Source organism: Squalius cephalus (assembly GCF_949319135.1).
Source record: "Squalius cephalus genome assembly, chromosome: 5".
Lineage (NCBI taxonomy): Eukaryota > Metazoa > Chordata > Actinopteri > Cypriniformes > Leuciscidae > Squalius > Squalius cephalus.
The window spans coordinates 43,408,614-43,432,899 of record NC_137126.1 but is presented as its reverse complement, the minus strand read 5'-3'; the positions used below and the strand labels follow the sequence as shown (position 1 = coordinate 43,432,899).

At 34.8% G+C, this 24,286-nt stretch overlaps 3 protein-coding genes across 10 annotated transcripts in view; 1 reads left to right on the top strand and 2 right to left on the bottom strand.

Moving 5' to 3' along the window:
• The window catches only part of ksr2 (kinase suppressor of ras 2), a 119,254-nt gene extending 110,580 nt beyond the window's left edge, over positions 1-8,674 (bottom strand). For all 7 annotated transcript variants that reach the window (XM_079872426.1, XM_079872425.1, XM_079872428.1 and 4 more), the window contains exon 1: positions 7,993-8,674. In XM_079872426.1, coding sequence (XP_079728552.1) covers positions 7,993-8,169 — 177 coding nt within the window. In that variant the 5' untranslated portion in view covers positions 8,170-8,674. The remainder of the gene's footprint in view (positions 1-7,992) is intronic.
• A 1,432-nt stretch (positions 8,675-10,106) lies between these two features.
• rfc5 (replication factor C (activator 1) 5) lies at positions 10,107-19,329 on the top strand. Its single transcript, XM_079872436.1, has 11 exons — positions 10,107-10,236; positions 10,787-10,851; positions 11,051-11,187; positions 13,477-13,556; positions 13,777-13,850; positions 15,176-15,335; positions 15,802-15,883; positions 15,982-16,111; positions 17,087-17,164; positions 17,557-17,611; positions 18,988-19,329. The coding sequence occupies exons 1-11, from the start codon at positions 10,190-10,192 to the stop codon at positions 19,082-19,084; spliced, it is 1,005 nt and encodes a 334-aa protein (XP_079728562.1). The 5' UTR covers positions 10,107-10,189; the 3' UTR covers positions 19,085-19,329.
• wsb2 (WD repeat and SOCS box containing 2) lies at positions 19,234-24,273 on the bottom strand. Of its 2 annotated transcripts, none has more exons than XM_079872434.1 (9): positions 24,146-24,273; positions 23,825-23,999; positions 22,665-22,849; positions 22,406-22,537; positions 21,849-21,949; positions 21,049-21,239; positions 20,003-20,095; positions 19,774-19,887; positions 19,234-19,638 (listed from the first exon to the last, which is right to left on the bottom strand). In XM_079872434.1, the coding sequence occupies exons 1-9, from the start codon at positions 24,177-24,179 to the stop codon at positions 19,437-19,439; spliced, it is 1,227 nt and encodes a 408-aa protein (XP_079728560.1). In that variant the 5' UTR covers positions 24,180-24,273; the 3' UTR covers positions 19,234-19,436. The 2 variants fall into 2 exon arrangements, with proteins under 2 accessions (XP_079728560.1, XP_079728561.1); XM_079872435.1 differs by having other exon boundaries at positions 22,665-22,846; positions 24,146-24,256.
• Positions 24,274-24,286: the final 13 nt, after the last annotated feature.

The window sequence follows — 24,286 nt, the reverse complement described above, 5'->3', positions numbered from 1 at the left end:
ATTTTATGATCTTTTTGAGCTGATTTTAAGCATGTTGAAAAAACATGAATATTCTAAACTGGACAAGTTTCCCAAGACAGTGATGTCACTGCAATGTCTGTGCAGGGAAACGAGGAGGAATACAAACAACACAAAAACTCACAAGACACACTAGCTATTTTCTATAGCATCTTACAGTTCTCTTTTATGTATTATATACTGTATCTCTCTTTATGGTTACAATAGCATCCAGTGGTTAACAAGGATGCAGTGTTGAATAAGGGTAGAATTCTATAACATACAATATATTTATATTAAACATTAGAATGTGACAGCAAAAAATAAAATAAAAATAATAGCAGCACTGTACAAAAACACATTAGTAAACAGAGACCTATTTTGCAGACCAAAACTATTTGGACAAAAAGCATAAATGCACTACAGTGTAAAAAAAATGATTCTTACATCAAGTAAATATTGCTAAAAATGCTTTTTCTGTCATGATTTTTAAAGCACAGCAGGTAAGTTAGAATAATGCATTTTTGAGTTTAAATAGGTTTACACCGAATAAAGGTTTTGTGGTTCAGCTCCATTCCCAGCATGCACTGGGGCATGAATAATTAATATGGTTGCATTGTCTGACTGTTTAACAGTTTTATTCACACAGTTGTTGTGGGTTTTGTTTTCACGTTTAGAAAGGTATTTCATAAGTAGTTTTCCCCCATGTGATTACATATACACTGGGGGGAAAAATGGTGTAGAAGAAATTTTCACTCAGAAATTGCACAAATATTTACAAAGATACTGACAAGTAAACACATTGAATTAAATAGAAATTATTAGAAAACGTGAGAGGATGCACGAATGATTAAAAGAATGATGTGCAAAAAAAGCAATTTATAATCAATCTACATTCACTTAAACATTGAATTAGTAATCTGTAAATTAATTAATTATTTAACTCGCAAGTAATGCAAACTGACTGTTGCCCTTTTTTAAATTCTATGTTTGTTTGTTTTTTTTACAATGTACAAAATGTATAACAGAGGAAAATATGTTTTTGTCCACAAGTGAGCCTATAAGGTAATAAATGTAACACTCATAGTGAGAACAAAGGATTACTGAAACTGGATGCCATCAAGATACATTATGACCTTTTAAACTAATGAGTAAATAAGTATCAGCTATTTGATCGTTTCAGCCTTATCAGTTTATTGAACACTCTCCATCTACATCAGAAGTCTGTTCAGTTTTAATTGTGTTGGGTTGATCTCTCTTGGCAACACTGTTTGCTGAATGTTACTGTATAAAACCAAAGCATGTTGTCTGTGGGTCCCAGCTCAAATGCAAAGATTAAAGCCTAGAGATGTTCCTTCACATGCATTTTTCCTCAAAGTTTTTAATTCACTACCTGAACTAAATACCCTGACTGAACTGAAAAATAACTGACCCAAATAAACGGAATAATAAACTCCTGTCACAATACACGTCACTCTCTCGTTATATTGCGAACAAAACAGATTAATTCTTTAACCCAGGGAATTCCAAACTTTTTTTCCTTTGGTAAACCCTGTTTAATCCTTTGATGTCAAGTCAAGTCAACTTTATTTCTGTAGCAACGTTTAAAACAACAGAAGTCGACCCAAAGTGCTTTACAGATCAAGCAAGATTTTTTTTTTAAAACAATACAATAAATTGCAGCATCATATTTTTATCCACTTCAAACCTATTCCATAATCCATTCAAAAGCCACAGAATAAAGATATGATGTATATATTTTTAAATCGCAAAATTTAAAAATGAAAATAATACCTTAATGTTTTTAGTTTTAAAAACAAACACATAATCACCAATCTTTTTTTATTTAGATAGATTTACACATCTGTCCAATACAGTGGATTGAACCAATGTAGTTTCTAATGTAATTTGCCAGTGGCAGTTTGTAAGCAAAGGATATGCTTGATATGCTTGTTTTAACCCATTAACATTAGCATACACTGAATGTTATGAATTTAGAAGACAGCATATAATCAATTATAATCCCTGATTATAAAATATTACAGATTCTATCAGTAGCCTATCTGATGTATTTGAAGGACAGAGTTATAATTGCAATATACTTTAAAGGTGCAGTAAGCAATTTCTGAAAATCATTGTTGAACACTGTTTGATAGGCTATTTGAAATCAAACACACCCCTCCCTTCATTGCTCCGCCCCCAAAAATGTACGAACACACGATGCAAGAGCAGATGTAGCAGAAGCGACACAAAATAAAGTTTCTTGAAAAATAAAGTGAAGGTGACGAATGTCAAGGAAGGACAAAAAATGAACATACAGTACGTAAGCAAGAGTTTGTTGTTAGTCGCCAGCAGCGCACACTCAAAACCAATGTTATGGACATTTCACACTGCAACCGTGAGCGGTGCGCGAGCAGCACATATTTATTTCGCCGTCCATTTCAACCAATGAGTGCATTTAACTTGGAGTAGTAGCAGCAGTGAAGCGGGGGTTTCAGGGCCGGGTCTATTTTTGCTGCGCTGATCACGCTCTAGTGGGAAAGCACACTTTTGATGGACACAAAAAGTGCTCAAAATGCACAGAATAAGCATGTGTCTACTGTGTTTTAACAAGAGTATGTCAGAAAAGAAAATGAAGAATTAAAAATATTTATAGAAGATCTACCCATTTAAACTTGTTTTTAGTTAGGCCTATTCAGTTTGGGTGAAAGTATGGTGTATTATAAAAAACTAAAGTAAACTAGTCAGAAAATGTGATTTATAAAACGGATAGTTCTGGTCCTTTATTCTGATTGGTTGAGCCCCATTCGAAGCCGTTGTAAATTACTCAACAAACATACACCTGTGACCGCATTACATTGGTATTACTGTGCAACTGCCGTTTGTGATTCTTTGATGCTACATGTGTTGCTTAGCAACCTCTTTGGAACTACATTGCTTGGCGGAGGAATACATGTGTTATATGTGTTGCTGGTGTTTATTTTATGAATAAAATAAATAAATATTAAAATGAATATTTTTATTAAGTAACCGTTTTATAAAAGCCCCTTGAAGCCATGTTTTACACTGGATTTAGAACAGAGCTGAGGGGGTTTTAGCTGTTCTAAAGCTATTCCCCGCTCTGTGTCGTGCCTAACAACGCCCCTTAGCTGTTCTAAATCCACTGTAAAACACGGCTTCGTGGGGCTTATTGCTTAAATATAAACTTTCTTTTAGTTTATTATGTAATACACAGACTATATAGGCTCTAGCACTACCCAAATTTAGTTTTTTTTTATCCATAGAGTTTGCTGTCTTGTATATCGAAGTATGTGTGAAACAACACAATTGGAGCTATTTTCTTGGTTGTGTTTGCCGTTTACCATTTTCATGCGAATGTTGTACACACCCCATGTTAACAAACTTTCAAGACTATCAAGTTTAAACATTACCAACTTATAAAAACAAATGTATAGGCTAGTTGTCTAGCCTATAAGGCTAATTTAAATTAGGTTTTCAGGCCTTCCCGCTGTTTTGGATATTGATATTGCTATCTGCCTGTTTCAAAGAAATGTTATTTTGCTTGCTTTTACAGTAATGCCATACATGCTTAAATATAAAAATGCTTGAATGCTATATGAGTGGAAAGTACCTAAAATACTTTGTGACATAGATGTAGGGTATAAACAACTGCATTTGGCTTCCTTTGTTTATTATGGTGTGAAAAAAAGAACAAGAACCAACAATAAAGGTCAATGAAAGGGTGCACAAGGGTGAAGATAAAGTGTTAAAATCACAAAAAGAGGTGAAAGTAATGAAGGCTACAGTAAAGAAGGGGAGAAGCGCTAGAAGAAGACAACAGTGTAGGTGACAGTTGATGGACGAAATGGATTTGGAATTCCCCAAAAAGAAGTATAAAAAGACTAAGGAGTGAAGCACCCCTCAGATGCTGCCTGCATTAAGCACGAAGGACACCTGACTTTTTCTCTTTTGTAATGTCTCTCAGCCATCTCTCTTTCTACAGTCTTTCTTCAAATCTCCCTCTTGCTCACTCTCTCTCTCCTCCCCCATCAAGAGTGGACACGCCCCCTACTGCTGATTGGCTACAAGTGTGTTATGGTGCTCGGATAGATCCAATTTCATCAATGTTTCTCAGAAATCCCTTACCGAACCTTTAAACCTGGAATGAGTTTTTATTATTTTTGGGTGAGCACGTATAGTTAAAGAGGGATCACTGTATCGATGTAACCAAATGGCATATTACGCTTTGAGCATCACTGGTGCCTGGTAAATTGAGGATGCTAATGCACGTCCATCACCAGGTAAACAAGCAAGAACCCCCAGATAATATCTAATGTTTGTAATTATTATTCCATCAACATGAACAAACAAAGTGCTTCATTGTGACATGCTGACACGAGTGACGGCTGCAATCAACAGCCAACGGGAAAATGGGTTTCCCCACGTCAAGTGAACAGAGCACAATTATACTGGAGCCGTTGAAAAGCAGACTATTTGGTGGAGTAAAAAAAAGGATAAATGCAAAGCAATGCCAGCAAGCATGCAACAGCACATAATCATGATCAAAAGTATAATCATATAAAAACACAGACCTAATCGCAAAATAAAGCAATACTAGATCGTAAAAGACAATTAACTGACTATAGCCAAGATAGTAAGTGTCATAAGTACAGTAATATATGGCCTACACATCAAGCCCATAAGCAAGGATCACTTTTTTGACTTCTTGCATCTAAGCAGACCCAGTCTAATGTAAAGAAGTATTTGAAGCCTAAACACGCTTAAACAGAGCAATAGAAGACAAACAACTGACTGCTGGGAGGAAATCTGAGCCAAAAATCACACAGAACTGCAGTTGGATGTGGTTTAGTGTGAAATTCTCCATCCATTCAAACAGGTGCCCAGGGTAATGTGTCCAACAGGGAAGTTGTCACAAGGACTATATCTCTGTAACTAAGGTTTCAAGTTACAAGTCCAGTTGCACAACTGTGTTTTCTCTAGCAGTGGTTTTGAATGTTGATTTCAAGCACCTTATTCAAAACTGGTGTTTTAAATGTTGTCATTTTAAACAATTTGTTAATTGCAGTATCTCTCAAAACCATAGTCTGATATTTTTTCCTATGTTAGGCAACATTTTTGCTGTTTAATTGATTTATTGTATACATTTTGCTGAAAAGCCAACAACAAAAATATTGAGCGTAACCTGTAGTCCGATTCATAAATGCATTACTCTTATGAGCCGGTTCTTTTTAGTAGTTTGAATCAGAAACATACTGAGCGGCCAATGTAGTCAGATAGATTAATGAAAAAATTAATCTTAAGAACCAGGGCCCGTATTCATAAAGATTCTAAGAATCCTCTCAGAAAACTCTTAATTTAGCTTAAAAACTTTTATGTAGGAGTCTTAGCTTAAAAGCGATTCGGGACCGATCTGAGAGCAACTCTGAGTAAGGAAAATACAAAAACTTTTATCTTAGTGAGGAGGCGGGGTTGACCCCGTTGCTATGTATGACACAATCTTTTGAAGACTGTGATTGGTTGGTTGTCCAAGAAGGAAAAAAAAGTGATTTTAAGGAAAGGGTCTATTCTAAGCCTCCACTTTGAACTTACATGCGTAATTTTTCCTATTTGATCGTTCTCTCTCTCACACACACACATTATATATGTGTATAATCCTTTTTTTTTACCATGCTGTTGATTTCCTATAAGGTATTTGATTGCTTAGAATGATAAAAATTGTTCCACTCTTTCCAGTTACACTGATTGCTGGCATGTCTATTTAAGTGGTGGTTTGAATGTTGGTTTTAATGTATCAAACATGGAATTTTCCCAGTTGCCAAATATCGTAATGTAGTGATTACTTTCATTTCAGACGCTATGGCATTTCTGCGCTGTGTTGGAGATATTAGCGTGTCTCTAAAAAGATCAGTCACAAACATGATCCCTGCACGATCTAATCTATAGCGTCTTATTAACTCACTGTCATCCATTGTCTGCAACACATTTCTTCTCCCTCTTCGTCTTTCTGCCATTTTCTCCTCTGCTAAAGAAACTCTTAAGCCTCTTAAAAGTCCTCGTCCGTGCTCCTAACAATTTTGACCTTAAGACCTCTTTTAAGGGTTAAGATGCTTTCTGAATTACTTTTTTCTTTACTAGGAGTTTTCCTTTAATTTTAAGAGTAAACGCCCACATTTCTAAGAATTTTCTTAGAATTTTGTCACTAGGAGCTACTCTTTGCATTAAGATTCTTTATGAATACGGGCCCAGTTCTTTATAGTGAATCAAAAACATGGGCTGTGTTCGAAATTGCACCCTATACCCTTAAATAGGGCACTATTTGAAGGGTCAGCCATTTGTGGTTGTGTCCGAAACCACAGTGAACGTTATTGAGTGCACTCATTCAATACCATACAGCACCACAATAACAAGGGTACAACTCATGTACACTCAACACAGCTAGAGAATACCCATAATGCACTGTGACGGTCGTGCCGAATGAATTTGCGCGTCTCGCCAGAAGATGGCGCCCGCAGCTGAATCATCCATCCATCCATTTTCCAAACCGCTGGTCCAATGTGGCTACAGCGTAATATCATACATAGGGGTGGACGATATACCGGTAGACACGATTAACCCGGTAGAAATTTTGGACTATCGTTTTTATCGCGGTTACACTCACATGACGTTGCTGTGCTACACAGTAACGAAAGCATGCGTTTTTAAGTATTGCAGTTTAAAAACAAGTGATTTTAAACCATTGAAGTGCGAGAAAAACAACAATTCGCTGTCAGAGAGACTGTTTCCCAGCACTGTTTGAGAGACACGCACGCATATGAAGGCTTTTATTCACATATAGGCCTAAACATTCATCAGCTCACACATCAGTTGTGGAAAACAAAAGCTCAAGCATGTTCGCTTGACGTGCAAGAACCAATGAGATTAATTCTCGTGTGTTACGCATCACGAGGTTTGTTCTTGTGCGTCAAGCAGGTTCAGTTGGGCTTCTGTTTATGTTCGCTGATCAATGTTTAAATGTGAATAAAAGCCTAAATTCAAGCTGTTCATCATATAAAGAGATTGAGTCTTTTCATAAATTTGGACTAAACCACTCAGTTCATATGGATTAGTTTTATCTCTTTAAAAACTTTTTGAAGCGTCAAACTGGTAGCTGACAGAAAGCTCTCCGACTTCATAAAAAATATCTTAATTTGTGTTCCGAAGATGAACGGTCTTAAGTCTTACAGGTTTAGAACGACATGAGGGTGGGTAATTATAACAGAATTACATTTTTGGGTGAACTATCCCTTTAAGTCAGCATGAAACCGAGTCTAATGGCTAATAGAACCGGAAATCGTTAAGAAAAATCGCAATCCCACCATACCATTGCTAAGTTTGAGACACGTGACATAAAAGGAAAAAACAACATTTAAACAACATGTGTTTCCTCGCTCTCCCTCAAGTCTAATTTGCTGAAATTATTTATCGGACACCCTGATCTAGATATCGAGTCTTTGAAAAAAAAAAAAAAAAAAAAAAACATATTTGGTCGACCACTAGCCTTCACTGCCATCATGAAGAATATATCTGGGACATTAACTCTTGTTACATAACATAATTTAAAACAATGCAATGTTTATATTGAAGGTACGAATGTTTTAATGACGCGGATGATTTAAAAACGATGATATAAATTAATGTCAACAATAGGCCCCTTTCGGTGTCCATGTTAGCAGCGCGAGCGCACGAACCACCTTCTTCACCACCTGCAGAATGCGCAAGCTCGCGCCTCTCACTGCAGCGCGAGCTTCTTCATTTATCTCGCCAATACAGTCAATTCCCGAGATGCAACTTTAATTTGAAACTCATTTAAAGATGCAAAATTGTATAATGTGCGTGCACCCGCGCACACATATGCTCTCGTGACATTTGTAGAAATGCAGGGGGGCTGGGGTGCAAAATTCACATTTGGGCTCAGGCAAATGGATGCGTGCTTACCTCCAGCGTTCGGATTTCTTTTTGTGTCAAGTCGTTGGATGTGGCACATTTGGTCCTCAGACCTTCCAAACTGGAGATACTAATGTCAATCATGTTTTGCACCAGTTCGCACTGCTGCAAGGCTTTTTGCAAACTCAGATGATGCTCGTCGCTTTTGGTCATATTCTCCTCGTCCATAATTTGTGAGCAGTGGTCCTTTTCTTATGTGCAGGCTACTTTTTTCGGTCAATCAGATCAGAAAACACTTTAGATAGTGCGTTTAATTGTGCGATCATGAAAAACTAGACTCTACGTGTAAGGCGATTCCATTGTTGATATCCTGATGTCCTGACGGTGTTGTCATCAGGGTTGCACAGTTTATGTTTGATGCTCCAGCTTGACTCTACCATGATACACATACATTGAAGGAAGGAAGGAAAAAATAAAAATCAGATCCTCGCTGCGGTGGCATCAGCTAGATCCATTGCGCGCTTGTGAAATGCAACACAAATTGAGACATCTTTGTCATTGATGATTAAGGAGAACGATTGGTGATCTTTCTTAACGATAACGTCTGATTTGACTGCATGTATTCCCCTTCTGGAGCATCATCGGCTGCATCCCGGCGCTCCCCCATCACACCGACATGTTCGCGTCAATCAAATTCACAGCAACAGCATCAGCAGCATCGCACCGCCGACACAAGCAGGGGAGAGAGTTCTCGCGAGATAAGCATCAATGCAGTGAGCTCACCGTTTGAACTCGGAGAACCTTTTCCAATCAGACCACTGTTTTATATGGTCATGTTTTATAAAAGTAGTTTAACTGCCTGTCACACGCATTGGAAATACACTTGGATAAACAAAGTACACTTGGAAGTAGGCTACATTAGGGCGGTAAGCCCCAACCCTAATGCATTTTCAAGTGTACTTAACAATATTGACAAGATCCACTCCAAAAAATTATTTGACAGATTCAACCTGATTACATTGGGTTACACAGCAATGATAGTAATTTTAAGAGGCAGGAAAAAATAGTACATGTTCACTTTTTACAGTAGGCTATATTAAAGTTTCCTTGTTTTAACCCCCCCCCTGCTTTGGCCAGTGGTTTGCTGGTCTTAGCTGATTTACACTGGTCTAACAACCTGACCAAGCTGAGACCAACAGACTGAGCTTGATGTGTGAAAATAGATTTTGCAAAAACATATACAGTATATACATGGGTTTTATGATTACGAATTGCAGTCAGTGTGTGTGTGTGTGTGTGTGTGTGGTTCAGGTATACCCTACATTATGGGGACAAAATGTCCCACAAAGATGGCAGAATCAAAATCCTTGTCGTGACATTTTTTGGTCCCCATGAGGAAAACAGCTTATAAATCATATGCTAAGTGATGTTTTTTTGGAAATGTAAAAATGCAGAAAGTTTTCTGTGATGGATTGTATAAAAATCATTATTTCTAAGGAAAGTCCCCATAAAACATGAAAACACAACGTGTGTGTGTGTGTGTGTGTGTGTGTGTGTGTGTGTGTGTGTAGCCTATTGTTTGTACAGGTTGCAAAAAACTTGCACAAATTATATGTTGCCTTTAACTTTTTTAATAGGCTATAGATTACTGATTTACCTAGTATTACCTGATTTTTAAATTATTGTACTACTTTTTACCTTTAGTTTTTAATTATCTTTATTTTCTAATTTACTTTTCAACAACACTATTACTTTTTAACCTTTAATTTTTTAATTAATTTTAATTTACACTGTGGACCTAGTGAAATTACATTTCTTACCACTGTATCTGACAGCAAACCAAACTTGACTTAACTCAAATGTTAATAGAAATTAATAAAAATCAAACCTGCAAAAGCTTTATGTGCTTTATCAGTTTGTGAAAACCCTTAAATAGCCTAACGTTACTCACGGTAACTGCTGCAATTATATCGTATTAGGGAATACAATCAATTAATCCATCCTTTTAAACATGATGCGTTAAGAAGTGAACCATAGCTAACATTAACTAATGACTTTGATTATCTCTTAAACTCTTATTATGAAATAACAGTAAGCCAGTTCCTCGTTAAATCCCGCCTTCATTTAAAGCGCGCTTCTGATTGGCCAACAGACTGTCAGCAAGTGACGCTCGCGGATGGAGATCTCCGTATAGTCAGAAAAACGCGCCAAGACACATCGAAGGGGTGATTGAACAAAATACAAGAGAATGGCATCAACAAGTAAAGCACAACAGCAGACGAGAAATTTACCATGGTAATTTAATTTGCATTTGGTAGTACAAATTTCGCTCTTTTGTTATCAGCTGATAATTATAAATAAAAGGTGTTAATGCTGCTTGAGACATTGTTGAGCCGACATGTGCAGCATTGCACAGTTTTGCTTTGTTTACATATTCTGCACGTATGACCATGATGAATTTATGAATAATAATATCCAACCACTGGCTGTAGTTGAGCTCGTCGTGCAGTATGTATGAAAATAGATAAACCAGAATAATTTAGGTTTTTGGGATGACAGCTGACATTATACTGATGAAGAAAGGCATTGACTACTCAAGGGGAATCTGTCAGTTCACTGCAAAATAAGCTAAATATCTGAAATAAGTTCTTTATTATTAATATCTAATTGTAATGATAGCTATTATCATTATAATAATATAATAATAATACCATGATGTTAATATGAGGTGATCTATGGTTAATTTTGAAAAGGTAAGAGAATTGCATTGGAGTTGCTGTCACTTAAACAACATGATGAAACAAAAAAATATAAAAGTATTTAACAAATATTTTTTGATTTTCAGGGTTGAAAAGTACAGGCCACAAACATTAGATGATCTCATCTCTCACCAAGATATCCTGAGCACAAGTAAGCAGTGATATGGATTATAATTTGCACTCTGCCATTATTACTATTATTAACAAATAAAGATTTTCACTGTAATACTACTTTACAATGTACTATATGTTAATAATGTCAATTTCAGTTTGTTTCTTTCACAAAACTAGTACATCCAGTACATTCTTGAACATTTTATTTAAATGTAATTTTAAAAAAATTTCCACAGTCCAGAAGTTCATCAGTGAAGACCGATTGCCTCATCTGCTCTTCTATGGACCTCCAGGAACAGGAAAGACCTCTACTATATTAGCATGTGCTAAACAGCTGTACAAAGATAAAGAGTTCAACTCCATGGTTCTAGAGGTACTGTAGATATTTTTATTACATATTTGTTTTCCAAATGCACATGTTTGGTGAAATCTTCCCCATGACAAAAAAACATATTGTCATCCATTTCATTTAGTTGAAAAAAGGTCTATTGTTAGTTTTGTCTGATGTTCTTTGAGTCAGACATCAATTTATGATCACAGTTTAATATTCATTTATATTATACTATTAAAGTCCCATTCACCAAGGACGACAACTAACGATAATGACTAAGATGTAGTTCTAAAAATCGTTCTAAATATTAAAAAAAAGAATAGCAGTCCACACCACAAATATAACAATAACTGCACAGAGAAACAATGTTGTTGAAATCACTTTCAGAATTATTTATTTCTAGCTGATGAACGATAAAAACAATGACAGCCAATCAGAATCCATCCTGCTTCCGGGCATTTAAAGCAACATACGACAAACCTGCATAGTTTACCATGCATAGTTTAATAGAAAGAGCCGAAACACCGATCACACGGAGTAATTTTTTGTGTTTAAAAATAAATAAAATTTTGTGTTTTATATTGTGTAAGTCTCCAGCTAACTCACATTATTACTGTCTGTTAATCAGCTGTGTTACCTAAAATGTGTCCATTAATGCAGGTTGTTGATCACTCTTACTACTTTGAGTAAAGATAAAGGATGGAGCAAGGTTTTTTACAAACTTTAATATTACACCAGTCATTCACGTTAATGCTCGGCTAACTTATGCACAGTTATGATACAGTTAATAGTACAGTTCCCACATGTGAACTGCAATAAATTAGAAATATACACATAGGTTTGTTGACGGACATACATTTGTTGCTGATGGTGAAGAATTACAGCTGCAACATCTCAGTGTACGTCAAACGGAGTAGTGTAACACTGAGAAATGTCCTGCTCGAGTTGTCCTTGCGATGAAGGTTCGGGTTGAATAACTAGTTCTTCCAATGTTTCATCATCGGACTCATCGACGTCATCTTTGCTGTCTTTACAGTGTGTACAATCGCTGAGCTTTAGGAAGCCTCCGGAGCTGAAATTCAGTAATGGTAATGTGCGTTTAGCTTCCGACACGCTATGTAAGCGCTAGACCAATCACAACAGACTGGGCCATCTGGCCAATCAGACCAGAGTAGGCTTGCGGAAAGGAAAAGTTTAAAGAGACTGAATCTTCAGACGCGTCTTTTGATAATCATTGAAAAATTAGATGATGTACAATGTATATTATGAGAAAATGAAAGTGTTTTTGACCTTTGTCGCATGTAAACCTGTTGTAGGAGACTCCAAAACAAAATTAGGAACCTTTAATATTGCATTATTATAGGGGCATTTTAAAAGTTGAACTTCTTTTAACTTTACATGGCTTTCTAAACATGCAGCTCTCTTGTGACAGACACGACTGTAACGGTCAAAGATGTCCGGCTAGTGCTTGTTTACATAAAACACAATGGAAAAGTTGCGTTCTCACAATGGAAAAATGCGTTCTGTGTGAACGGCTTGGTTACGGTTTTGGCCTAACCAAGATCTTCTCTGCATTGAGCTTCTAAATTTCTGCAATGTTATTAAATTTGTAAGTGTATAGCACTGTAGGGGCTTTTTGTCCACAAATTAATCTAAAATTAAAGCCACCCATCTTGTGTAAAGGTTGAGGGATTATTTGAAGCACATAATCCAAGAAATGACCTCCATACCCAATATAAATGCTAAATTAAGTATTTATTTCCTAAAAAGAGCAACAAAGAAAGGTTCATGTTGGTCAATCAAACAAAGTGTGGTCAAAAGCTGTGTGCTCTCTCTCCACCTTCACACCTGAGTCCAATCTGCCCACTTCCTTATCCAGAGTCACCTTACAAAATAAAAGTCATCTCCTTTAAATTCATCAAAAATATATTAAATCATAGTTTAAGTCAACAATTAAGTTACATTAAATACAATTCAATCATTCAAACTTAAATGCTCCAACAAGCACTGTGGTCAGTCTTGTGGTTTTTAAATGTGCTAAAAAACTTGGACTAAAAGAACTTGTTGGTGTGACACTGATATAGTTATCGTTATGGTTATGTTTACAGTTATCCTTTTTGGTGTGAATGGGCCTTTAAGAAATAGTTAGAGATAGTAAAAAATACTATGGAAGTCAATAGCTAGAGAATTTCATTAGAGGTATGGAACAACATAAGTGATGACAAAATTTTCATTTTTGGGTGAACCTTTCGTTTAAGGCTAAATATGCTTGTTGCAAATCTTTTTTTCTTTTCTTTTTAATGGGAACTATAACACATTTGACTTCATCAGCTCAATGCATCAGATGACCGTGGCATAGACGTGGTGAGGGGGCCGATCCTCAGCTTTGCCAGCACGCGAACCATCTTCAAGTAAGAACTGTACCGACCCTCACAGTTCATTCATGAACAACTTGTACTGTATAATATGATAATGTCATCACACACAACAATATAAGAATTTAATTTTCATGTAGCAAGTTTACTATTTGTTTCCATATTGCATGACATCTGGTCTTTTGGCTTTTATTGCATTAACATATTTACTGTTGTTGTAAAAGAACTGATCATTCTTTGTGTTTGCTCCTGGTAGGAAAGGCTGTAAGTTGGTGATCCTGGACGAGGCGGATGCTATGACCCAGGACGCACAGAATGCTTTGAGGAGAGGTAGCGTACCATCTGCCCCTCCATCAGCTCGCCTGCTGAGCCCCCAAATGGCCCGATGGCAGAAGAATAGGGATCTGCCATTTCACTGTCCACAGTGAGACATGAACGAGAACAGTGGGATTACGACTGGAAAAAATATTTAGAGAGTTTAAGGTTCATTTGGACAAAGCATTTGGATCTAATGCTTTAGATCCTGTAATAATTTCTGCTGTGGATATCTAAGTGGATAAAGTTTATTTATATATATATATATATATATATATATATATATATATATATATATATATATATATATATATATATATATATATATATATATATATATATATATATATATATATATATATAATATTATTATTATTATTATTATTATTTGCTAAACATTAAACATTTTTTTTATTAAAATATATATATTTGATTTTATTTTGAGACCTGAATGAGAAGTTTGGTTGGAAAAAAATATTTTTAGAGTTTAAGTTACATTTTTACAATGCATCTGATTTTATTAAATAACTGCATGCTTTGTATACAGGTTTTAAATGTAAGAATGTCTGTTGTGAATATCTTAGTAGATAAAGATCTATTTTATTATTTTAATTTAATGCTATTCATTTGAAATATTATGAATTTAATATTTTATATTATTCTTCATTTCAGATATTTTTCAGTATTTAAAAAATGCCTAATTATTTTTATTTTATTTTGAGACATGAACGAGAGCAGTGTGATTTGAAAAAAAATTGTTTTAGATAGTGTTAAAGGGTAATTTTGACAAAGCATCTGCTTTTATTAAATAACTGTATGCTTTTTTATTGGTTTTAAAATGCAAGAACAACCAGTTTTGCCCAGTTTCACAGACAGGGCATAAGCCTAGTCCCAGACTAACTTGCACTTACATATCTTAAAATATCTTCTGATAAAAGCATATCTTAAAATATGTCAGTGCCATTGTTTTGTCTCAAGATTCACACCAGTTTTTTTTTTTTTCTAAGGTATGTTTATAAAAGCGACTTAAATGTCCTAATTTAACTAAGGCCTAATCCTGGCTTAATCTAAGCCCTGTCTGTGAAACCAGGCCATCATTTTTATTTCATAATTTTATTTTATTTTTGCAGTCCCTTTGGAGATTCATTTGTGCAGACTTCATTGAGCCACACCTGATTTTCTCTCTCTCTCTCTCTCTCTCTCGCTCTCTCTCTCTCTCTCTCTCTCTCTCTCTCTCTCTCTCTCTCTCTCTCTCTCTCTCTCTCTCTCTCTCTCTCTCTCTCCCTCTCTCTCTCTCTCTCCTCTCCCTCTCTCTCTCTCTCTCTCTCTCTCTTCCTCAGTCATTGAGAAGTTCACGGAGAACACACGTTTCTGTCTGATCTGTAACTACCTTTCAAAGATCATACCTGCGCTACAGTCTCGATGCACGCGGTTTCGTTTCGGCCCCCTGTCCCAGAGCCAGATGATCCCCAGAATAGAGCATGTGATTCAGCAGGAGAGGTGAGAAGCTCATCACATCAAATCCAGGTCAAGTGGATGTTATTTATGAATGAAATTTAATGTTGAATTTATTGCATTCTGAAGAAATCTCCACTCACATTTTCTTCAGAAAATGCAAAAATCTAGTTGTTAATATTTTTATGTAATTAGAAGCAAGACATCTGTAGATAGAGCAACATCGAAATGACAATATTAAGACCTTCTAGTGTTTTTATCAGAATTGAATCATCAGATGGATCCACTCAAAAGACCCTGAACACAAAAGATCCTGGCTGAAGTGATCCAGCCCTATGGCCCATTTGATTAAAAAACTCTTCACACACAAACACGCGTTTTATATCGGCTCTGCCCTCCGGCGCAGGACAGCACCGACATCTTTGAGCTAATAAAACCAAACATTGTGCTTCCCTAGCATAGATTCATAAATATTTAAAAATCTGTTTTGTTCACGGTTTTTCACTGATAGCATTGACATCACTCCAGATGGCATGAAGGCCATTGTGACCCTCTCAACAGGAGACATGAGACGATCACTAAACATTTTACAGGTGTGTATCGTGTGAAAAAGTGGTGATTTTATATTGGATTGCTGCTGGCATGAAGAATTTTCTTGAGAAAAATGTGTTTTATATGTTTTGATGTGTAGAGCACCCACATGGCCTATGGGAAGGTGACGGAGGAGACGGTGTACACATGCACTGGACATCCTCTTAGATCAGACATCGCCAACATACTGGACTGGGCCCTCAATAAAGACTTCACCACTGCGTACAACCGTATCCTTTTAACTACAGTGATTGCTTAATTAGTTCTTCAAGCTTTTCTGTAGCATATTAAAAAGTGTGGTCTTTTTGTCACTTTTTTTATTGTTGATCTAAAAAAAAATATTATATATATATATATATATGTATGTATGTGTATATTATTTTTATTTTTTTTATTTTTTTACGTATTTTATATTATTCTTAATTTCAAACATTTTATTATTTTATTTATTTTTTTTTATTTTTTTTTACAGTCCCGTTTGAGATTTATTTATGCAGACTTCATTAAGCCACACCTGATTCTCTTTCTCTCTCCTTTTCTGACATTTTATTGATAAGATGGAAAGGATAAAGAAATGTGATCGGGTAAAAAGTCACCAGTTTGCTTTAGATTTTAAAAAAAAGCAACAAAAAAAAATATGAATTACATTTTCTAGAATTATCACCAAAAATTATTATAATTATTAATGATAATAATGTAGATTGTTTATTAATCTTAATATAGATTAAAAAAAATCATCTTTTTCAAAGCATTAACAAATAATTAATTTTATTTTGTAAATTAATAATTTTATTTTGTAAATAATAATTTTGTAATTGTATTTTCCTCACTTTAACCCTTTCCACCAAAGCAACTAAACATAATATAATAATAAATTAATAAGTAAAATAAGTAAAATTTACATTCAAATATGCACATTTACAAATTAACATGAAATCCATATTAGGAAAATGACCACAAATATAGTTTATGCTCCATATATCCTGATCTCCGTTACGTTTGTGGTCTGTACATGTAATATCACTGATCAAACATCAAATTTCTTTTATAAATATTACTATAGAAGCAAATGTTTTTAATATTGATATTTATAATAAAACCATTATTTTATTAAGGATATTTAACGGTTTATGAGAATACCATTGTGATGAGAACTTGCTGATATAGTTTATGATGTTTCAAAAGTCCTTAACCAGGTTCAACAGAAATTCTGCAGCTCAAAACTCTGAAAGGTCTGGCACTTAACGACATTTTAACTGAAGTTCATCTTCTCATTCACCGCGGTAAGAGCACACAGTTAACAGAGTTTCCTGTTTAAAGAACTAAAGCAGCACAGAGTCCAGTTGAGGCCTGGAACACATCAGAACTGCTGTAGTGATGAGCTAGATGTTTCCCTGCCCTCGCTGCCATGGAGATCCTTTTGTGGTTGCCATGGAAACCGGTTGTTCTTGTTTTTAAAGGACGCCTGTTATAAGTAGCAGAGTGTAGCATGCTTCACACACACACAGAACACACTACATATTAAGCTATATTCAGCAAAAATGTGTATATCATAACTGTATATCAATATATTTATCACACAGCATGTGTCAGAGTATCTGTAGGTTTTTTTGTTTTTTTGATAGGACAGTTAGGTGGGTTATTTTGCTCTAATGTTTTTGTGTCTCTATTTCAGTGGATTTCCCTCCCTCTATCCGCATGGGTTTGCTTATAAAACTTGCAGATATTGAGTGAGTACATTCATTTTGTCAAGTTGTTAGTAAATCAGTATAGCAAGAGATCATTTTATTTATCACTGGTTTGATTACTGTTAAATATGAATAAACCAAAAAGCACCACTCCCATATATATATATATATATATATATATATATATATATATATATATATATATATATACATATATACATATATACATATACATATATACATATATACATATATACATATATATATATATATACATATATATACACATATATACACATATATATACACATATATACATATATATACACATATATACATATATACACATATATACATATATATATACACATATATACATATATATATACACATATATACATATATATATACATATATACACATATATACATATATATATACACATATATACATATATATATACACATATATACACATATATACATATATATATACACATATATACATATATATATACATATTCATACATATATATATATACATATACGTACATATATATATATATATATATATATATATATATATATATATATATATATATATATATACATACATACACAATACTGGTCAAAAGTTTGGACACATTACTATTTTTAATGTTTTTGAAAGAAGTCTATTGTGCTCATCAAAACTGCATTTATTTGATCAAATACAGTAATATGTGAAATATTATTACAATTTAAAATAATGGTTTTCTATTTGAATATATTTTAAAATATAATTTATTCCTGTGATGACAAAGCTGAATTTTCAGCATCATTACTCCAGTCTTCAGTGTCACATGATCCTTCAGAAATCATTCTAATCTGATGATTTGATTATCATCAATGTTGGAAACAGTTTTGCTACTCAATATTTTTTTGGAACCTGTGATACTTTTTTTCAAGGATTCATCGATGAATAAAAAGTTAAAAAGAACTGCATTTATTAAAAATAGAAATCTTGTCTGACAATATAAATCTTTACTATCACTTTTTATCCATTTAACACATCCTTGCTGAATTAAAATATTCATTTCTTTCAAAAAAAGAAAAAAAAGGACTGACCCCAAACTTTTGAACGGTAGTGTATATTGTTCTTTTTTAACTTTTTATTCATCAGAGAATCCTGAAAAACTATCATAGCTTATAACTGCACAACTGTTTTCACCATTAATAATAAATCAGCATATTGGAATGATTTCTGAAGGATCATGTGACACTGACGACTGGAGTAATGATGCTGAAAACTCAGCTTTGATCACAGGAATAAATTACATTTTAAAATATATTTGAATAGAAAACAGATATTTTAAATTCCAACGTTTTTACTATTATATTCTTGAGCTTAATTTCTGTTCTTTCCTTTTAAACCATAAGATATCGTCTGTCCTCGGGAACCAATGAGAAGATCCAGCTGAGCTCAATGGTTGCTGCTTTCCAGGCTGTTAGAGACATAGTAGTCAGCGACGGATAGACTGTTGGTTCACACTTGTCACATGAAAGGGTTTTGATGTCATGAGAGGAAGTTTTTACTACTACTTCTTCTTTTTACTTTACTTCATGTTGTTTTGACCAACAACAACAACAACAAAAAAACTGTTCAGAGCCCTGTAATATTTTTTTAAATGTTTATTTTCAGTTCTTTGTAAAACAAATGCTACATTTTCAAATTACTTATGTAAAAAATAAAAGTCTTTAAATAAATATTTCAAGTACAGCATCATAATTTTATGTCTCTTTGTTTTAAGTCTGGGGAAATTAGGCATCTTAGGAAATTATGCAACATCTAAAGCAAAGTTTGACCCACAAACCTTCCTTCTATTCAGTCAACTGCAGTGTTCTTTACAATATATGATCTTTTGCTTTGGAATGTCCCTATATGTAAGGTATTCCAGGATTTTTTTGGGCAAAGGAAGAGCCTCCACCTGATAGGTTGAAACAGAGAACCTCAGAGCAACCCGGCACAGATGCCTAAGGCTTGGAACAAGCTGAGGAACTCTCCAGAATTTGACTTGTCCATCTCTGCACCTATAAACAAATGGGGCATATGTTAAGGTCCTGATATTTATTCCAGTATACAAGCCCTAACGTTTCAAGAGTAAACATTATGAGCCATAACTAAATATAAATGACGTTCCAACACATTGGTGTGAACTGCATTACCCTGTAGCAATGACGCCCCCGTGTGGATGGAAAGCACAGCACACACCACCGGCGCGACTGTGATCGGTGTTGGTGACCAGTTTATCTCGTTCCACGTCCCAGATCTGTAACGCCCTGCAGGACAATACAAGTGTCACCGGTAACAATACCGAAAGTGGACGATCGGGTGTGAGGTCGCAAGAATGTCGTCTGAAAATCTCAGATCTTGAATGGATGGTTCTCTGCTCACCTGTAGTCTTTGAAAGCCAGCTGCAGGCTAACCGGAGAGAAACTCAGAGATGTCAGTAAATTGTCACTTCTGTAAGCACACACCTCACAGTCTCTGGAAAGAGAACAAAGTATTTTTACGTCATTATGACAAGTATGAGAAACAATACTGTCTTTGTCTACATGTTCAAAAACATCAAATCATTCAGCTTTTAATGTTACAGTGGCCTATGGTTTCCACCACAGAGTAAAAAAAGGTTAAAAAAAACTTTTATCTTGCAATCGCAAACTTATATCTCACAATTATGACTTTTTTCTTAAAGTTAATGTCTCACAATTCGCAAAAAAAAAAAAAAAGGCCAGAATTGTGAAAAATAAAGTCAGAATTGCGCAATTGTGAGAAAAGGTTTTTATATCTTTTCTGACTTTTTTTCCCCTCAGAATTGTGTATGAACTCCCAATTTGCAAGTTATAATGTCTGACTTGCAAAACTCAATTCTGAGGGGAAAAAAAGATTGAAAAGATCAAAAATTGTGTGATATTTGAAATTGTGAGGAAAAAAGTTAGAATTGTCCGATTAAAAACCTTACCTTTTACATAACCTTTTTAATTTTTTGTATTGCGTGGTGGAAACAAGCTTTCATATGGTTACAAAAAAATAGCTCTAAAACTGTTTTATTTTCTCTCTTCTGTGCAGCATGAAAGTAGATGTTTGTGCTGACACTTTCTGGTTCTAAAAATTGGAAAAAAAAAATTATTTTATATAAACTTGTAGTTGTGAGTTATAAAGTCCAAATTGTGTGATATAAACTTGCAATTCTAAGAAAAAAAGACTCAATTGTCATTTAAAAAGTTGCTACAATAACCTTTTCAATATTTTTATTCTGTGGCGGAAACCAGCTTCCATATTATGGTTACAAAAAATAGACAATATTAAACAGCACAAAACCAGATATTCGTGCTGAAATTTTCGTTTCAAAAATGAGAAAAATATCTTTTTTTTTTTATTAAAGTTCATTATTGTAAAAAAGAAATGACATAGACAGGAACATTTTGCATGGAACATACTCTACTCTAGTCAGGAGATCTGCCGTGTACGGGTCCCACAGGTCCAGCCACCAGCCTGTGGTGGAATGGTACGAAGCGACCGCAAGCAGCGCTCCATCCTGGGAGAAGTCACATGACGCCATGGTGCGCTCGTGGTCGTATGTAAGGTGTTTCATGAAGGTGTAGGACCGCAAGCTCCACAAATACACCTTCTGTTGGGAAGAAGACATTCAGACAATGTAGTATATATATATATATATATATATATATATGAAGAGTTCAGATGCAAAAGCCTCTAAGTGCCATCTGAAATTTTCTTTTTTATCAAGCTTGTATATTTAAGTTCAGTAATTTCACTTAAATGACAATGAATAGGTAATTTTCATTGCCATTTAAGTGAAATTACTGAACTTCATAAAGTTGATACAACCTTGATAAAAATGATCATTCTAGAAGAAAATTTCAGATGGCACTTAGAGGCTTTTGCATCTGAACTCTTCATATATATATATATATATATACACAAACAAACTTAAGCTTAAAAACATCAAAATTTGAAAGGTTGAAAATTTGAAAACTAACTGGTTTTTTTTTTTACATATTAAACTTACTAACACTTAAAAAAGCTAAATAGAAATATTTTAAAAATGTATATATAATTGAAATATAAAAGCAAAATTACTAAAACTTGAACTAAAATGAAAACTGAAAATATAAAAATAAAACCTGACTCATATATATATATATATATATATACAGTAAAAACTCAAATAGTATATAAAAACTACTAAAATAACACTGCAGCGCACTAAGAAACTCACAGAGTCGAGGTTGCAAACCGAGGCGATCGCACTGCTGTCAGGTGACATGGAGCATCTGAACACCCAGTAGTTTGGACCCCGCAGGACATGGGGACTGGAGCCTGCAAATATCAAGTGTGCAATCAGCGCCTTGCACAGACATTTTAATCACAGAATCATTCATTTAACCGATTCATTCAAAGCATCTAATTAATTCATGAAAGAAGCAAGTTTCCGCTGACTTTATGAATGGGTCATTGAATCATCAACTCGCTCGATTCGGTCAAAAACAGTGTATGCTTCAAGAACAAAACACTGCTGTGTGTTGCTGGGAGGTGAACGTCTTTTCACCAAGTACAGCATATCGCTGGGAGACGCAATGTTTCTGCTTTGTTTAGAACTATAAAATAAAAGTCTTGCAAAAAGGACATTTATCTAATTAGAGACCAATAGGGTAGATGCTTGAGCACCACTCGGCCTCTATCTGTGCCTGAATACAATGTTCAGAAGTGCAGAGTTAAAGACCATGAAAGCTTTTTTTTTTGCTAAGAAGTTTCTTCCACATCAGATGCTCTAACCTTTCTTTGCCAAGTTCCATATCCTTAATGTTTTGTCTCGGGAGGCCGATGCAAGCGTAAGACTTCCATTTGGAGTGAAGACCAAATCCCTGACAGGAGCTTCATGTCCGGTTAGAGTAAATCGCAGGTTTCCTGAAGACAGAACAGGGGTTTACTAATCTTATACTACATTTGCTTCAGGTCGTGTACCACCATCCTGTTAATATTTAGACCAATGTAAGCTCTTGATGGTGAGTGCAGACTCAGAGTTCAATCTTACCAGTTGAGACGACCCACACTTGGATCGCGCCGTTGTTCAGACCAGCGGCCAGCAGTAGTTCATGGTCAGGTGCGTTCTGATGTAAAACATCCATGCGGATAGACCAGCAGGGTCCAAACGCCAGTGCCCACACCATCTGACCGCAGTTCAGCGTCTTCTCGTCACTGCATCCAGCTTCAGCACTACTGTTATACAGACAAGAAGTTTCAGCTGTGAGTTACATCGAAGTAGGAGATGTTCTGAATCAGCATCCATCATTGTTTCTTCACTGTTCTTGGAACAGTCTTCCACATTATCCTGTCACTTTATGTTCAAAAAAGTACTGTGGTACAGTATCATAATTCATACAGTATAGTATATTCATGTACCATATGGCATAGAATGCCATGATATGACCATTACATGATCATATCATGGTACTTTTTTGTAAGGACTATGGTAATATGGAATGTGGTATTTTATATAAGGACTATAGTAAAATAGTACTGTCAATTCATTTATATAAATATATAAAGTATTTAGTTTTTATTAGTATTTTAAAGTATTTTTTATTTTTATATTTTCAGTTTGCATTTTTATTTTAGTTAACGTTTTAGTAATTTTGTTGTTTTTTGTCGTTTTTAGTATTTATTTATTTTTTAGCTTCAGTTTCTGTTGTTTTAATACATCTATTTAAACCGGTAACACAATAAGGTTCATTACTTAACAATAGTTAACCACCTTAGTTAACATGAACTAACAATGAACAATACTTCTTCCGCATTTATTAATCTTAGTTTATATTTATTTCAACGTTTACTAACACTTTATTAAAAGGTTGTATTTGTTAACATTAGTTAATGCAAATGTGAACTAACTTGAACAAACAATGAACAGCTGTATTTTTATTAACTAACATTAACAAAGATTAATAAATACTGTAACAAATGTTTTGCTCATGTTAGTTAATACATTAACTAATGTTAAATAATATTGTGAAGTGTTACAGTTACACTAAATGAAAATCAAAATGTTGCTTTGGATTTAAAGTAACGAAAATGTTTTTATGGATATATTAGCATGGTAGGCTACGAGTAGTACTTTATTATGGTGCTTATATAGGACTATACAATTATTAGGCCCATTGAACTCATTGTGTTATTTAATGAATTCAGACGCACTCTTTGCATGTCAGTGGCCAGGGTAGGAGTTTGACTATGCCGTAGCCCATCGACCAGGCAAAATATGACCCGTCCGGGGAGAAGCGGACGCTCCATGTCTCGCAGCCGGAGGAGCCGTACAGACGCGGGAGGAGAGCGGGCTTCAGCTCCGCGATCAGATCATCCTCATGCGCTTCTGTCACAACAAAACAGACCTGTCACACACAGACACAAGCTGCGCATAGCCGGAACTACTCCTTTACTACTAATATGAAAAGGCATCTTCCTCATATACCAAATGTACATTATTATATATCATGTAAATTATATTAATCGCCTTACCTTTGACAGTACAACCTCGAAACGAAGTGCACATCTTCTTATCATCACATCATCTTAGTAATAGTAAGCCGTCGCCTCACCTCTACACAGGAATTCATTTGACTCGGGGTGAACCACGTGACTAATCTGAGCACAGTAGGT

Bases quoted from the DNA above. Each gene is read 5' to 3' on its own strand.
- rfc5 (XM_079872436.1), top strand. From the start codon at position 10,190: ATGGCATCAACAAGTAAAGCACAACAGCAGACGAGAAATTTACCATG. The intron at 13,557-13,776 runs GTAAGAACTGTA...TGCTCCTGGTAG, and splicing joins AGCACGCGAACCATCTTCAA to GAAAGGCTGTAAGTTGGTGA. The intron at 17,612-18,987 runs GTGAGTACATTC...TTAAACCATAAG, and splicing joins ATAAAACTTGCAGATATTGA to ATATCGTCTGTCCTCGGGAA.
- wsb2 (XM_079872434.1), bottom strand. From the start codon at position 24,179: ATGTGCACTTCGTTTCGAGGTTGTACTGTCAAAG. The intron at 24,000-24,145 runs GTAAGGCGATTA...TTGTTGTGACAG, and splicing joins TCGAGGTTGTACTGTCAAAG to AAGCGCATGAGGATGATCTG. The intron at 22,538-22,664 runs GTAAGATTGAAC...TTCTGTCTTCAG, and splicing joins AGTGTGGGTCGTCTCAACTG to GAAACCTGCGATTTACTCTA.